The sequence below is a fragment of the Sorex fumeus genome, unplaced genomic scaffold (genome assembly GCF_029834395.1).
Source record: "Sorex fumeus unplaced genomic scaffold, SorFum_2.1 ptg000007l, whole genome shotgun sequence".
In the NCBI taxonomy this organism is placed as follows: Eukaryota; Metazoa; Chordata; class Mammalia; order Eulipotyphla; family Soricidae; genus Sorex; species Sorex fumeus.
Window position 1 is genome coordinate 58,141,014 of NW_026606064.1, and position 17,284 is coordinate 58,158,297.

At 37.1% G+C, this 17,284-nt stretch overlaps 1 protein-coding gene across 2 annotated transcripts in view; it reads left to right on the forward strand.

Moving 5' to 3' along the window:
• Positions 1-17,284, forward strand: part of ZNF438 (zinc finger protein 438) — a 178,453-nt gene that overhangs the window by 134,608 nt on the left and 26,561 nt on the right. For both annotated transcript variants that reach the window (XM_056133061.1, XM_056133068.1), the window contains exons 3-4: positions 424-501; positions 4,786-4,853. In XM_056133061.1, the coding sequence (XP_055989036.1) occupies positions 4,817-4,853 (37 nt within the window). In that variant the 5' untranslated portion in view covers positions 424-501; positions 4,786-4,816. The remainder of the gene's footprint in view (positions 1-423; positions 502-4,785; positions 4,854-17,284) is intronic.

The following is a 17,284-nucleotide window of genomic DNA, read 5'->3' on the forward strand; positions in this document are numbered from 1 at the left end:
GCTACCCTTGATGTATTAGATATGCCAAAAACAGTAACAAGAAGTCTCACAATGGATACATTACTGTTGCTCACTGGAGAAAATTGATGAACAAGAGGAGGACAATGCTACAGTGCTATTATAATTTCTACTTCTACTCCATTGTGGTCAGAACATGCATTATGTGACTTGACCCTCTAAAAGTGTATTGAACTTTATCTTAATGATCCATAACATGGTCTCTCTTGATAAATACTTTATATGAACTTGAAGACTGTGTATTCCATTGTGTTGGGTAGAGTGTTTTACTAGTGTCAATTAGATATAGTTGGTATCTAGTATTAGTATAGTTGATATCTAGTGTTCAAATCTCTAATATTTTGAGTTATTGTATCTGCTTTTTTTTACAAATTATTTACTGATATTGTCTCTTTCTTTTTACAGTTTCATATGTTCTAGCTTCATGGGTTTGGAAGCTTAGATATTATGAAAATAAGCATTTAGGATTATTATATCCTCTTGGTGAGTAGATAATTTTATAATTATATCTCTGGTAGCATTCTTTGCTTTTAAATTTTTCTGTTACTAATATAAACATTTCGCCTGATAATAGCATAAGCATTCTTTTTTTTTTTTCTGTTGTAGATTTACAATTTTTTGTGCTTGGGTTTGATTATACAATGATCAGATACCCATCCCTCCACCAGTGCCCATTTTCCACCACCATGGATAATATCTCCCCACCCCCATCCCCCCACCCCCATCCCCCCACCCCCCACCCCCCGCCTCTGTGGCAGGGCAATCCCCTGTGTTCTCTCTCTCCTTTTGGGTGTTGTGGTCTGCAAAAGAGGCATTGTGTGGCAAACACGTTCAGTCCATAGTCCACTTTCGACATGCATCTCCCCTCCTGGGAGGGTCCTCCAAACACCCTTTATTTGGTGTTCCCTTCTCTGTCTGAGCTGCCCTTTCCTCTAGGATACCCGGCTGGCCTCTAAGTTATGGAGTAATCCTCCTGGTGCTGATCTCAGCTATTCTTGGGTATTAATCTCATACTTTGTTACTTTATATCCCCCAGATGAATGCAATCTTTCTATGTCTATCCCTCTCTTTCTGACTCATTTCGCTTAGCATGATACTTTCCATGTTGTACCACTTGTATGTAAATTTCATGACTTCATCTTTTCTAACAGCTACATAGTACTCCATTGTGTAGATGTACCAAAGTTTCTTTAACCAGTCATCTGTTCTTGGGCATTCAGGTTTCTTCCAGTTTCTGGCTATTGTAAAGAGTGCTGCAATGAACAAACAAGTGCAGATGTCACTTCAACTATACATTTTTGCCTCTCTGGGATATATTCCCAGGAGTGGTATCATAAGCATTCTTTTTAAGTAGAATGTTTATTTTAGTATTCTGATACTATGAATATTCTTTTGACAGTAGTTTTTATTGACATGTATTTTTTTTCCCTAGTTTTTGTAATCTATTAGTCTTTTTATATTTGAACTTATAAGAAAATTTTAGTTAGGTCTTTCTATTTTTAATCCATATATATCTTATAACTCAGATATTAGTTTATTTTCATTGAATATGACTAATGATTAGGTAATGGTTAATGTATAATCTCATTGAGTATGATTAGTATGTCATCTTATTGGACATATTTGCCATCCATTCTTTGTCCTTTATTGTTTTTTGAAAATCTGAATAGTTTTGTATTTCATTTGGTTGTGTTTGTCTTATTAGCTAAGCCTACTTGTTTCATGATTTTACCTATTTAACTGATTATAATATGCTTTCCGCTGGTAATATGCCACATCTCAGGTAGTAAAGTACATGATTTCTTTTTTCAACTTTTTTCCTCTCAAAAGCATAACTGTCAATTAACAATAATGGGGCCAGGATTTGGAGGGAAGGAAGTTGTACCAGAGTGGACACAGGGACGGGATGAAGGGGAAGTCAGGGGCACGTCAGTGGAGGAGTGGGGTGCAGTAACTTTGTACATCAATACCAGAAACTTGAATGCTACTGTAACCCTATAACCTAAACTGTAATAAAAAAGATACTTCCCATGTTGTTTCCATTCCTAGTATTTTTCCTTCCTGACTGTTAATCCACATCCTAATCTGACATCTTGTTTCTTCTCCCTGAAGGACATAATTTAACATTTCTTATAGTATTGCGTGTATTGGTGATAAATTGGTCCAGCCTTTTAGTGAGCAAAATGTCTTTATTTCTCTGTATTTTTGAACAATATTTTCTCCGAACACATTTGGTTTCCAAATGCAGCTTTTTGAATCTGTCTATGGCTTTACTCAAATCTGGAAAAAACTTATGCCTTTATTTCTTAAAATAATTTTTCTGTTCTTTTGTCTCTGTCCAATTCTTAAAATATTAAACTACTTAAAATTGTTTTACCACTCAATGATGATGAGGTTTGTTTTTTTTTACTCTCTTTTTCCTGAGTCACATTTTAATGATCTCTAGCACAATGAGTTCAAATTTGTTAATACTCTCTTCCAACATTTTTCATATGCCATTAATCCATTCTAGCATATTTTATCTTATATATTCTTATTCTAGTCTCTGGAAATTTTACTGGGGTTTGAAAAAATATTTTCTGTTTCCACACGGGTATGGTGTTGGAATTATATGCATAAGAAACCATCGTAAACCACAGAATTTCAATTAAGAAATTTTAAAGAATATAAAAACAACTTGAGAAGAAAAATATCTTTTGTGTCTGTGCTTTATTTTTTAAGCATATAAAATACAGTCATTCATTTGTCTTTACAAAATCTAAGGTCTGGGTCAGTTCAGGATTGGTTTTTATTATTGTTTACATTTCAGCCCAGATTTTCCTACTACTTTGTGTGTTTATTTTTTAATTTATATAATGCGTTAAGAATTATGCTTTGCAGGGTAATGTAAATTTTTGTGATTGTCTATAGCTGTTCTTAAGCTATGTTCTGATACAAATTTAGACAGGTCAGAAATAGTATAATCAAGCCTTTTAGGTCTGCTTCTACAATTTGTTATATGAAACCAAAATTCTGTTATTTTAGGTCTAGGTTATTTCCTCTAAGTCCAGACCTGCCTTTGTACTCCTCCCAGTGTTTTTTAACGTGGGAATTTTTTCATTCTGGCTGGTAGGAACAGTCTCTAATAACTGATTACCATGGAGAGCACTGATCACAGAACAGTATGATACAATAATCATACAATAATCAGTAACATACAATAATCATGGAAAAGTTGAAAGTATTAGGAGAATAACCAAAACTTGATGTGGCAATACCAAGGGAGCACATGTTACTGAGAAAATGATGCTGATGATAGATTGCACTACAACCTTCCACTGTGGGGGAAACACAGTGTCCAGGAAATGCAGGAAAGAAACGCATGACAAAATGAGATGTGTGTATGTGTGTGTGTGTGTGTGTTTGTATACATGTATGTATAAGTACCCACAAAAAATACAGTCATTCATTTGATTTTTTTTTAAAAAGGGGGGAAATAGTTTTTTTTTTTTAAAGAGGGAAATAGTTCCGCATGTGCATGTAGGAAAAAAAAGTGTTTTTTGAGGGGGAGGGTTCCACCTAGTTGTTACTCAGAAATCATTCCTGACTGCCTTGGGGGACCATATGGGATATTGGGGATCAAACCCAGACCAGCTGTATGCAGGGCCAACTCCCTACCCACTGTACTATCACTCTAGGCCCCCGAAAGTGAGTTTTATATATAGGAATCAAACACTACTTATCCATTTTAAAAAGGAATAAAATACTGCCATGTGTGTGGAGGAATCTTGAGAGGGCCTCGTATAAGTGAAATAAGCCAGAGAAAGCGAAATAGTACATGATCCACATAAATCAAGTTCCCAGACACAGAGAACAGACTGCTGATGCCAAAGGCACAAACAAGAGGGTAACTGGTCTTGTAAAGTGGGTAGAGCGGATATTATCTTCCACTTACAAAATTAGTCCTGGGGATGTGTGTGCAAAGCATGACTATAGTTAATAAATATAGTTTCGAATATGAGGTATTTGAAAGTTGCTAAGAATAGATTGTTAAAGTTTTCATCACAAGAAAATAACGGCAACATATGTGGTGATAATTACTAACTAGATATGTGTTCATTTCATAATGTGTCCATATATCCAGTCACTGTGCCGTGTCTCTGTGCTTTCACATTTTTCCTGCTATGCACTTTTCTATGTGTTTCTATTTTATAGGACTGCAATTCTACTAGGGGATTGTAATCCTATAGTATGTGTTTCTTAGTATGTTCTGTATCAACATATTCCTTGTTGCTACATCATCTTCATAATTACATTTTAATGACAAGATTAAATTTTATCAAATGATTAAATTGTAATTACTTTTATATACATTGTTAAGCATTTTCATTATGTATTTATATGAAACAATTATCAGACAGGGTTGTTTTTAAAGAAGCTTATCTTTGCCTTCATGCTTATTTCCCTGGCACTATGAGACCACTTCAGATCCCTTTCCATGTATTATTACTTCCCTTTCCAGTACCACAAAGGCACATTAGGTAAAATTAAAAATCCTGAATATACATATATAGAGAGAAATTTTTTTAAAGACATCAGTATCTTGATAGTGTGGTCTATTTCTTCAGTGTTTAAAATTGTACCCTAAAACATATATAGTCGTTTTAACCAAGCGCATCTCAGTAAATAGCAAAATAATAAATAATATAAGTATAACTGGATTTTTTTAGTATTCAATTATGGTAATACCTCAGTTTCTAAGAATTATTCATGCTTAATTATTTTTAGGGAGGTGACTCCTCAAGTCAAATACTTCACAATGCAGAATTCTTTGTCAGTACCAGCAAGAGATCAAGGTAAGGAAAATAGTATTATATAAATGGCTTCACTTGATACATTTAATGTCACCATCCTTTGACCATAAGGTAATTTATATCATGAAACTTAGAAAATTAAAGCTAGTTATGTATGTCTCCTTTGAGGTCTTTTTTGGAGATAGGAGGGAGGTAGGAGAAGTTTGGGTCACACCCAAGCAGTCCTTAGGGGCTACTCCTCGCTCAGCTGGCGGCATGGAAGGCAAGCAACCTTCACCCCCCAGCTGTCTCTCCACCCCCATTCTTCTTTTTGAAATCGAGGTTAGCTCATTTGACCAAAGCTCATACAGCCTAGGCCGTTAGCTGGCACTTGCTGGCATTAATATCTGTCAAATGGAATTATAGGGTGTGTTGACTTCAGGAAAGCAAAAATGCATGTTTTTAGTGATACATATATAGTGTATAGTGAATATATGTACATATATAGTTATTATATGTAGTATGTATGGTCACACATTTATAGTCATGCATGTATGTTTTTAAAATGCACATGGAGAGGAAAGATATTTGCTTATGATCTCTTTGAACTGTTTCCTTTAATACTTATTTTATTTATTTATTTATTTTTGGCTTTTTTGGGTCACACCTGGTGGTGCACAAGGGGTTACTCCTGCCTCTGCACTCAGGAATTACTCCTGGCAGTACTCAGGGGACCATATGGGATGCTAGGAATCGAACTCAGGTCGTCCGTGTGCAAGGCAAACCCTTCTACCCACTGTACTATCACTCCAGCCCCAATACTTACTTTAAAAGAAATAAAAGGAAAACTGTTTCTCTTTCATGTACTTTATTTAAAAGGCAGTTAGATCTGGGGGCATCTCCAAGCAGTACTAAGGGCCACTCCTGTTGGGACTCCATCCAGCTGCACAAGCCAGATTATTCAGTGCTGTGCCCCAGAGATGGGGGCGGCGCTGCTCAAGCCCACCAACAGTGGCAGCCACCAGGGCTACAGCCCAGCACAGACACGACAGGGCTGGTGGTGCCCAGGATTGAACTTGGTCCTGTGCATAACCCAGGCTTGTGCTCTAGATCTCTGAGCCATATCGCTAGCCCAGAAAATCGTGACTTAAAAAAAAAAAAATCTCCTAGAGTTTTCCAAAAAAAGGTTTACAGATAAACTTTTTCTCCCTGTAAAAGGTTGAACTCTACCTTCTACCTATTAGAAAAGAAGTCAAGTCTTTCACCTGCTCTTACATGTTGTTTATCACATGGAAGGGACGTTTGGGGTGTATGTGTGTCTGTGTGTGTCTGTGTGTATGTATATGAATGTTTTTAATTATACTGGTTTAGTGAAGGGTGTAGGGAATTTACTGTCAAGAACCTTCAACTGGAGCAAATATTCTTTGGTCTCCTTATCAAAAAACAACTCCATTAAGAATGGAATTTAGGTTTGAAACTCAATTCCACCTTTGAATTAATATTGACCTCACCTTTCTCATTTCTAATACATGTCAGTTACCCAGCATATTTCTTTTTGCAAAATAGACACATATGAGAATATGGGATGATAGTGTCTATTTTTCTTAGTAGGAGTTATTTTTGAGTTTTTCTCTGTCCTTGGGGGCTGGTGCAATATGACAAAACATTGGCCTCCAGCTTGGGCTGTGCATTGGCCATAGTGGACCAAGCATGTCCCAAGGAAAACCTATAGAAAGTAAACACAGCCTCAATCCCTTGGCTTGGTTCCCATTCAGGCACTGAAAGAAAGGAAGAGTTAGAATCCTTGAGACCCCTTCATGATATGGTCTTGAACTCTTAGGCAAGAGAGGAGATCAAAATGGGAGAAAGGAGAACACAACCCTACTGAAGAGAACAAATTGCATTCCTGTGAGTGTTCCTGGTGTCCATATGCAGATTTGTGCAGTGGCAGCTGATGAAGGGCTTGGAAATCTGGTGTTCTTTCTTCTCACACCTTCATCTGAGCAAGCTAGGAGAGATGTGACTGTTTCGAAGAAAGAGTATTATATTAAATGTCAGGAGGGAAAAAAACTGGCTTCTCATTCACAACTTCTGACCAGCTGTGGAAATTTTGCCTTGGCTTCAGTTTCCTTAATGGTTAAGCCAGGAATAGTAAACTCATTCTTTTCTAACTCTGAGTGTCTAACTAAGCCATACACTTATATACCTCTTGCCTTCTTTGCTTCTCATCAAGGTTTACTTTGCTTTTATGTTTTATTATGGTGAAGGGGCAGGAGGTGCCAGAATTGAACCCAGAGCCTTGCACGTGCAAAGTATCTGTTCGACCGTTTTGAGCCATATTCCCAGCCCATTTCTGTTGAACATTCTAGGCTTTTGTATAAGTTTAGTTTCCTCCATAGATTTGACCACAAAATAAAATCTGTTCAAACCTCATAGATTCAACAGCTTCAGTAAATTCCTCATGTTTTTTTTTTTTTCCTAAAACCGAAGATACTTAAGCCCTGTTTGGACTGTTAAAACAACTAAAATAGCTAATTAATCACGTGGCTCTGGCATGCAGTTCATTCTACCTATAGCTTTATGTCCTTTCATTGATTTAATTCTCATAGTCAAATATTATCTGTTGGGGTGTGGGGGAAGGAAGGAGGGACACATCTGGTATGCTCAGGGCATACTCCTGGCTCTGAGTTCAGGGATCACTTCAGGCAGAGTGCAGGGTACCACATGTGGTGCCATAGATTGAACCCAGATGGGTGATATGCAAGGCAAGAGCCTTACCCACTGTAATCTCTACCCACACTAAATCACAACATTTGTCTTAAATATTCTGGGAGATGAGGCATTTCTATGAGATCACAACCAGGGGCTGGAGGGATAGTATTGGTATTGAGATACTGGACTTGCAGTCGATCCGCCCCCGCACGACAGGGCCTGAGCAGTACCATGTTCTCAGACCCTCAGCATTGAACTGCTGAGCCCACTGCCAGGAGTCACCAGGTGGGTCCCACATGCCACTTGAGCAGCCACCACTACCATCTCTCCACCAAAGAGATCCCCAGCCAGCTAAGTAACCGAGCTAAGATGGAAACCCAGGTGGCTCAAAATCCAAAGCTCACCTTTGTCCTTATGTCACTGTAAATGTACTAGTATTTTAAATCCCTCTTTGGGTCATCCCCTTTTTTGTCCACTAATCAAAGATATTAGACTTATTTATGTGTGAATATTTAGAACTATTTTAAACTAGGAGGCTGGAGCTATAGAATAGTGGGTGGGGTGTTTGCCTTGCATGCGGCCTACCCAGGTTCGATTCCTCCATCCGTCTTGGAGAGCCTGGCAAGCTATCTAGAGTATCCCACCCACACAGCAAAGCCTGGCAAGTTACCTGTGACATATTCGATATGCCAAAAACAGTAACAGCAAGTCTCACAATGGAGACGTTACTGGTGCCTGCTTGAGAAAATCAATGAACAATGGGAGGACAGTGCTACAGTGCTATTTTAAACTAGATATAAAATAGCTTGTAGTGTAAAAAGTCGTAGCAATCAGGAAAAATAATATTATATAGTAAAGCCTAAGAATTGCCTCATTTTTTTTTTATTAGTGAAGCACCATGAGGTACAGTTGTAGATTTACAAATCTTTGTGCTTGGGTTTCGGTCACACAATGATCAAATACCCATCCCTCCACCAGTGCCCATTTTCCACCACCATGGATAATATCCCCCCACCCCCCCCTCCCACCCTGCCTCTGTGGCAGGGCATTCCCCTTTGTTCTCTCTCTCCTTTTGAGTGTTGTGGTCTGCAAAAGAGGCATTGAGTGGCAATCATGTTCAGTCCATAGTCTACTTTCAACATGCATTTCCCCTCCTGGGAGGATCCTCCAAACACCCTTTATTTGGTGCTCCCTTCTCTATCTGAACGGCCCTTTCCCCTAGAATACCCGGCTGGCCTCTAAGCTATGGAGTAATCCTCCTGGTGTTGATCTCAGCTATTCGTAGGTATTGATCTCATATTTTGTTGCTTTATATACCCCAGATGAATGCAATCTTTCTATGTCTATCCCTCTCTTTCTGACTCATTTCGCTTAGCATGATACTTTCCATATTGTACCACTTGTATGTAAATTTCATGACTTCATCTTTTCTAACATCTACATAGTACTCCATTGTGTAGATGTACCAAAGTTTCTTTAACCAGTCATCTGTTCTTGGGCACTCAAGTTTCTTCCAGTTTCTGGCTATTGTAAAGAGTGCTGCAATGAACAAACAAGTGCAGATGTCACTTCGACTACACATTTTTGCCTCTCTGGGGTATATTCCCAGGAGTGGTATCGCTGGTCAAATGGGAGCTCAATTTCTAATTTTTTGAGAAACGTCCATACTGTTTTCCAAAAGGGCTGAACTAGTCGGCATTCCCACCAACAGTGAAGGAGTGTCCCTTTCTCGCCACATCCGCGCCAGCATCAGTTGCTTTTGTTCTTTTGAATGTGGGCCAGTCTCTGTTCTAATTTTTTGAGAAACGTCCATACTGTTTTCCAAAAGGGCTGAACTAGTCGGCATTCCCACCAACAGTGAAGGAGTGTCCCTTTCTCGCCACATCCGCGCCAGCATCAGTTGCTTTTGTTCTTTTGAATGTGGGCCAGTCTCTGAGGTGTGAGATGTATCTCATTGTGGTTTTGATCTGCATCTCCCTGATGATTAATGATGTAGAGCATTTTCTCATGTGCTTTTTTGCCATTCGGATTTCTTCTTTGAGAAAGTTTCTGTTCATTTCATTGCCCCATTTTTTGATGGGGTTGGATGTTTTCTTCCTGTGGAGTTCAACCAGTACTTTGTATATCCTTGTTATCAACCCCTTGTCAGATGTGTATTCGGTGAATATCCTTTCCCATTCTGTAGACTGTCTTTGTATTTTGGTCACTGTTTCTTTGGAGGTGCAGAAGCTTCTTAGTTTAAGATAGTCCCATTTATCTATCTCTGTTTTTACTTGCTCGGCCAGTGGCGTGGCATCTTTGAAAGTACCATTAGTCTCAATGTCATGGAGGGTTTTGCCAACTTTGTCTTCAATGTACCTTATGGTGTCTGGTCTGATGTTGAGGTCTTTAATCCATTTTGATCTTACTTTTGTACATGGTGTTAGGCAGAGTTCTGAGCCCATTTTTTTGCATGTAGCCGTCCAGTGATGCCAGCACAATTTGTTAAAGAGGCTTTCCTTACTCCACTTCACATTTCTTGCACCTTTATCAAAGATTAGATGATCATATGATGGAATTTCCTCATTTTTAAATTATTTCCTTCATCTGTTCAGATGCTATATGTGTACATGTGTGTGTCCTGGAATATTACTACTTCTTTTTTTTCTTTTTTTTTTCTTTTTTGGTCACACCTAGTGATGCTCAGAGGTTACTCCTGGCTCTGCACTGAGGAATTACTCCTGGAGGTGCTAGGGGACCATATGAGATGCCGGGGATCGAACCTGGGTTGGCCAAATTCAAGGCAAATACTTCACCGCTGTACTATCACTCCGTCTCCTACTACTTCTTAAGAAAGAAAACGATCAGATTTGTTACTTATGATTCTGTTTATATCATCAAGCATAATCATTTATTAAAAGGGCTGGACATGTGCCAATTATAAATTAAATACTCTCTTATTTAATAAGCTATTTATGTCTCTATGTATAAGCACACATGTTCTGCATATTTATGCATGAACTTTAGGGAAGAACAGCATCAGCAGAGTTACGGGGTTCAAGGAAAACATGCCTAACATACTGTATCCTAACAAAATGTCCAAAGGTAGAAACAGATAGAAAAATCTCCACGTTTAATATAAGGAACTATGTCAAATACTATGAGAAATTCAAAGCTAAATCTAATAGGAACTGTGCTTTTATGAAACACACAAAATTCGAACAACAGACACTTATATAATTAACTAAAATGCAGCATGTCAGATTTGATGCTCAATGTTTTTTGGAACCTTGATGAAGCCAAACAATTTTCAGAATGGTAAGAAAATACAACAGAGGGAATTGACATGTGCAGAATCAACCAAGTGGGTCTTAGGGGGCAGGGGATTTGGGTTTGATGATAAAAACTAGAGCTAAGTAAACATTCTACTGGCTTCTATTTAAATGTTTTCTAATTTTTTTATAAAGAGAAGTAATATTGTAATAATACTCTAGTGATAATTTGTTTCGAATTAAAATCTTCCCATTATAATTTAATATCATTATCCCTTTGTAGAATCTCCAGTTCATTAGGCTTACTTTATTACAATTTTACCTCTCCTGCATATAGGATTTGGGCGCATTATTTCTTCCTAAACCTTCAGAGATGGGTTTTCTAATTATGTTCTTTTTTTCTTTGATATTTTCAAATAATAAACTCAAAGAAGTGCAATGTAATGTCTCAGATGGACCAAATCATGGCAAGTGATAAATGATGTTTTTAAAAAATGCTAGCAAACAGCATAATAAGGCAAACTACATTTTGGTCACTTCCACTTTAAATTTGCTGAAGGAAAGACAAAACCACCACAGTGACTGAAAATGCAAATGAATTTATTTACTTGCCAGATAAGGAAGCACACAAGTGAGCAACTGTCAAATGGTTCTCTAACAGGGACAATTTATGTTTTTTATGTGCTAGAAGGAAGTTCACTGTGGTTATGCCAATTAAGGACTGAAGTTTGCACCTTGGAGAAGAAAGGATGAATTTTAAGTCCCCCCACACAGTTGGTTAAAACAAGTGCCACTGTTCACGGGTCAGGGGAGCCTTGATTTAAATCCAGAAGGGTCTATTTTCACTGGAGTTTCTCAGAAATCTTAAATCTCTTCCCTGCTTCACCATTCAGTGTTGCCATTTCCTAGGCACGTCTGCTGCAACCGACAGGAATCTTTGACCACTTTTCCCAACTCTGTCATAACATTTGTATTGTGTAAAGGTGGTTTTTAGATTGTGAGTTGTGTTTTTCATTCAGAGAAAGTGGTAAGGCATGGGGGTTGGAAGCAAGCAGACAGATGCTCTGAGTCTGAAACACTGTGGATCTTAATGACTTCCCTGGCATCCTTGCAGGTAAGTAAATATGCACTGCACAACTTCTGATTGTCAAGGCTAGCCCATTCTTTGACTGAGAAAGCCAGGGCTAATGCTGTCTCTCATGTGACTTCAGATGAATCAAACAAACAAAACCTATGTTTTATTATTTGAGAAAATACACTGAAAACTTTTTTTAAAAAATTTTTTTTGTAAAGCATCTGCTACAGAGACCATGGAGATGGCTTTCAAGGACTGAATCTTGTGCTTGATGTGCCCAGGACCCAGAGTCTGTCCCTTGCCCATTGGCCTCCAGAGCACCATGAGGGAGGCCCAAAGCATAATAACCCTGGGTGGCCCCCAGCAATCCTTGGAAGTTTCCCGCACAAAACACAAATAATTATGACACAATTGAAAAATATACTATTGGGTCTTATAGACATATGAATGCCATCTTTAGTAGACCAACATTTTGGTATTAGTATAATATTTTAAAATTCAAGTAAAGAACAGCTGGAGTGATGGTATACCGGGTAGGGCGTTTTCCTTGCATGGGACTGACATGGGTTTGATTCCCAGTATCCAGTATGGTCCCCCCAAGCACTACCAGGAGTAATTCCTGAGTGCAGTGCAGGATTAACCCCTGTGCATCACTGGGTGTGACCCAAAAAGCCAAAAAAAAAAGTAAGGAACATGTGGGGCCTGAGCAATAGTACAGTGGGTAGGGCATTTGCCTTGCACATGGCCAACCTGAATTCCATCCCCAGCATCCCACACAGTCCCTTGAGCACTGCCAGGAGTAATTCTTGAGTTCAGCGCTAGGAGTAACCCCTGAGTATCTCTGGGTACAGCCCAAAAGACAAACAAAAAGGAACATTTGGGATAATCACTTAACTTTTTTTTAACTTAGAAAATCATCTTATGTTAGACTTCTGAATTTTCTATCTTTGGCAGACTTCTATATACAACCTTGCATTTACTGGTTTCCAAAATTCATATTAAATTCTCTTGAAAATGCTTAAAACTTTCAAATTTTTTTAAGCATATGACTTCGATGCTGTGAAAATATTTTAATCTTTGTTTTTTAATGAAACACCAAGCTGGAATTCGAAGGTCCATGTGTTCATTTAGCAAGTATTTATTGCCTTTGGAGAGGCAAGGAGCAAGGAGGAAAAAGGAAAAATGAAACCCAAACTAAGCACTACTCTCGGTTAGCTCAGTTTCAAGTCATAAAAGTGAACTGCCTGACCAAGCAGGAGTTTACTTTTTATGAGGATTGACCTAAAAATGGTTTATTATCTAATCCTCAGTCTTATTTGTGAACATATTAAAGCTGTTTCTTAAATTCATTTCTATTTGTCTTTCTCCTGTCGCTCCTTCCCTCCTTTGCCACCCTCCTTTAGTGAATGACCATTAAGCCAAGAGCTAGGAAGTTGAAATATGGTTATTTTGCCCTTCTTTTTAGGTTCAGTTCTCTTAAATATAAGTCCAGGGGCCTGGGTCCAAACATATTTTAAATGAGGATAATAATTGGTCCCCTAATGTAGTCCATGAAACTGGTACAGTTGATTCTTGTAATTCACAGGACTTAGTGTTTGACAAATTCATGACAAGTATTAAATTAGCAAATATGAAACCATGACATCTAGAAGAAATATGAGATTAGGTGAGCCTGTTGGGCCTCTTGTTACATTTTCATAGTAACCAAAACAGGACCTAGTTATATCCCCGTGTAACATATGTAATATCACATATTATATATGTACATATATATATACATATACACACATATATTTGGTTCCTTAACATGGAGCTCCTAGGCAATAATACTGTAATTCATGCTTGAATAAAACTTACCTAACTCATTATATCCATTAGCTTAATCACAGTCTTCTTATACTTGAAAACACTAGACACTGAGTTAGAGTAGGCTGATTTTGTCCTTTAAAAACGCAAAGGACAAAATACAAAAACATAGACCAGGAGTTAAAGCAAGAAGATAAAGCACCAATAGCTGCAGAGACCACACACATTAGGCAGTTTGAGATTATTTGCCTGCTTCGTTCCATAGGTAACCACCAAAGCGTCAACCTATCTTGCAAGTCCATCCCAAATGTTAGCAGGCAAATTCAAAAATATAAAATCTGTGAATACTTAAGGTTAACTGTACATGAATGAACCTTGCAAAGTTTTATTTTGTTTCATTGTTTTTGTTTTGTTTCTTGGTTTGGGGACCACATATTACTCCTGCCTCTGTACCCCTGGATCACTCCCTGAGTGGGGGAACTTGGGGAAACATATGGGGTACTGTGAGGATTGAACCTGGGTCAGCCAGGTGCTAGGCATGTGCCCTACCCACTGTACTATCTCTCTAGTCCTGAATCTCATAAAATTTTAAAGAGCAATATGAGTTTCAGGATAACTTGCAGAATAAAATTTGGGTAATATTTCATAGATACAATGACAGTGTACAAAGTTGACATTATAACTTTCAAGTTAATGAAGTTACATATTATCTGGAAGTGACCACAAGCTCTTAGCTCAGTAAATATGTAGCTCAGTAAAAGCTATAAATACAACTATTAGTGTAAATTATTTGGCTCCCCAAGCCTTTATATGTAATGCACAGTAGCAAGGAGAACCACTGTAATTTGATGCTTTGCATTTTGCGGTTAACATGGCTTTGTGACCTCATTATTGGGGGGAACACATTCCCTATGTATTACCAAAATATTATGTTTCCAAATATGTGACATTCATATGGAAACATTTTGATCTTAACTAGTGGTGTAAATGCTGTTCTTGGACTTTTGGTACCATTTTATGTTGCAGACCAAGTACAAATTGACATTTTCAAGCTGGTTTTGGTTAACTTCTTAAATGTTGGAAATTGGAACTTTCCAGTGTAATAACCTCTACAAAATACCACGATTGGTTATTAGTATGTTAGGCTGTTGACAGAAGTACAAATGGAAAACACACACACCTATAGAAATATCCTTGTAGAACAAAATGGAACTAACCTGGGTGGTCTGAAATCTCTCAGCAGATAGACTTATACTAGAAGTAATTTTCCTATTTGGGGATAAAATCCTAGCATTTGAGGTCTTCTTATTAGCAAATTTAAATTCTGATATATTTCCTTGTTGCTGTTTGAAATAGTCATATTTCTACTGCTTAGAAAGGCTACTCATTGGGTCACCTTTTGGGGCATGCATCAATGTCAGGATGGCCATTTGGCAGCAGACTGTCTGAGAAACTCCAATTAACCATGTAAATATATTTCATAGCATCACATCTCACTTTGTCAGAACCCCCGCTGCCTTTATATCATTAACATAAATGCAGGTGCAAATAGCGTTTATGTACTTTGATAGAAAGCAGTTGGAGACATTTCACTGTGGGACACAACACTTTCAGATTGTGTACATCTGTTCAAATAATGTATCCAGTCCCAGTGACATGAACACACGGATAGAAACATCTGCCCCTGAGACCATTTGCCATAGAGCAGATGCTTACATCTTTATTTATGCAGATGGTTGGTGTGATGAGTTGAGTGGGGATAAAAGCAAAAAAGTTTGACAGGTATTTAGGATGTTATACAAGCTGAAAATATAGGCGAAGCACTTTTGTTTGTAAAAGCGTACTACTTGGAGGAATTGAAATATTACAGTTTAGTAATGCTTTTAATAAAGAAAACACATTGCTCTTGATTTTAATTGGCACCAAAATCATAAAGACATAAACAGAAATCCCAACCTCCAATTAATACTAGAAACAGCAATGTGATTATATTATTTGATAAAATACTTTTAAATGATTTTGCATACAATAAGGTTCTGAAGAAGTACTTTCTTTTAAAAAAAAAAGATTATATACTACAAGATAATTTTGTAGCAATATTTTGTAAAGTTGGGGAATACAGAGTCTTTAAATATAATTTATAATATGCCATGAATACAAATTCAAATTAAGTAAAATAAATTTCTAAAACATTGCATATTTATAAGATTTTGTCACGCATTTTATTTTTCTGTATCCTAATGCTTCCAAGTAGTGACATTTTAATTATAATTGATATTTTATTAGGGCAAATTATGTCTGAGTGCTTTATTTTCAAATCTCCTTATTTTCAATCTATTCTTGAACTTCTCATTTGTGGGTCTGTCTCTTTTTATTCTTGCAAAGAAATATTGATGAAGGAACAAAAACCTGTCAGCAGAAAGCAAGGCCCCACCAGATTTTATTTTCTACTGTTACATCTGTCACTGTCTACAATAGAAAATCAGAGAATCTTAAAATCATTTGCACATTAAACTTCACCTTGATGAGTAATTCTCAAACTTTTTAGTTAACATCTGTTTATGTAAGTTACATCTCTTGGTATTTACATATGCAAGCTTATAAATGGAAAAATATTTATTTGTGAATTCATCTCCAGAGAACAAGCCCAGTATTTCTTTTTTCTTTTTTAAAAATTTTTTAAGAAACTTTATTGAATCACCGTGAGTTACAGTTACAAGCTTTCATGTTTGAGTTACAATCATACAATGTTCAAACACCCATCCATTCACCAGTACACTTTTTCCACTACCAGCCTCCCCAGTATATCCCCCCTTTCCCACCCTCCCGCTGCCTCCCTGGCAGACAGTTTGCCCTATCCTCTCTCTGTACATTTGGGCATTATAGTTTGCAATACAGATACAAGTATTTCTTATTATAAGTAACATTTTTATGGAATTGGCTGTATTTTTCAAAACTAAAAATGAAAGAGAAAAGTGATTTTTTTAACAAATACTTTTAAAAACTAGATTCCCTGAGATAACATTTCTAATCAGGTTTTATTTAGTGTGTTGTGACATGTTGCTTATTTTGTATGGACATACTTGATGCGAATCTCTATCTTTATTATAGCTCAAAAGGGGGAGGGGTATTTTCAAAATCTTTTCAGATACTAGTTGATGTTTTTATTAGATACCACTTAAAAGCATGTCAGGTAACTGACTTAAAACATGTCTGGTAGCTTCTTGGAGTTTAGTTGTACTATGAAATATGAGATAATATCAATAGTATCTTGTTTTCTGTTCATTGACTGTCCGTGTAGTATTGTGCATTGGTCATTTGGAAAATAGTTGAGTAGTTATATAGATCTTTTATTATATATATATGCATAATTTGTGATCTTTAATGATGTTAATTTTCCCTCCACTTACATCTGAAAAATCATTAAGTTTCAGGAAGCTTTAAATGCCCATTGATGGAGTCAACTTGTTCAAAATTCTAATTGCCATTTGAAAGAAAGATTTTTTTTTGTATTGGTAACAGATAATGTCAGGTGTTTCTCCTTGTAGTGACAAGCTCCATTTGTTCACTTTTGAGAAAAGATTTGCCAAATACCCGAGTCTGAATCTGTTCTTTCAACATATGTCTGTCAGATGTTCTTTCAAGTAAAA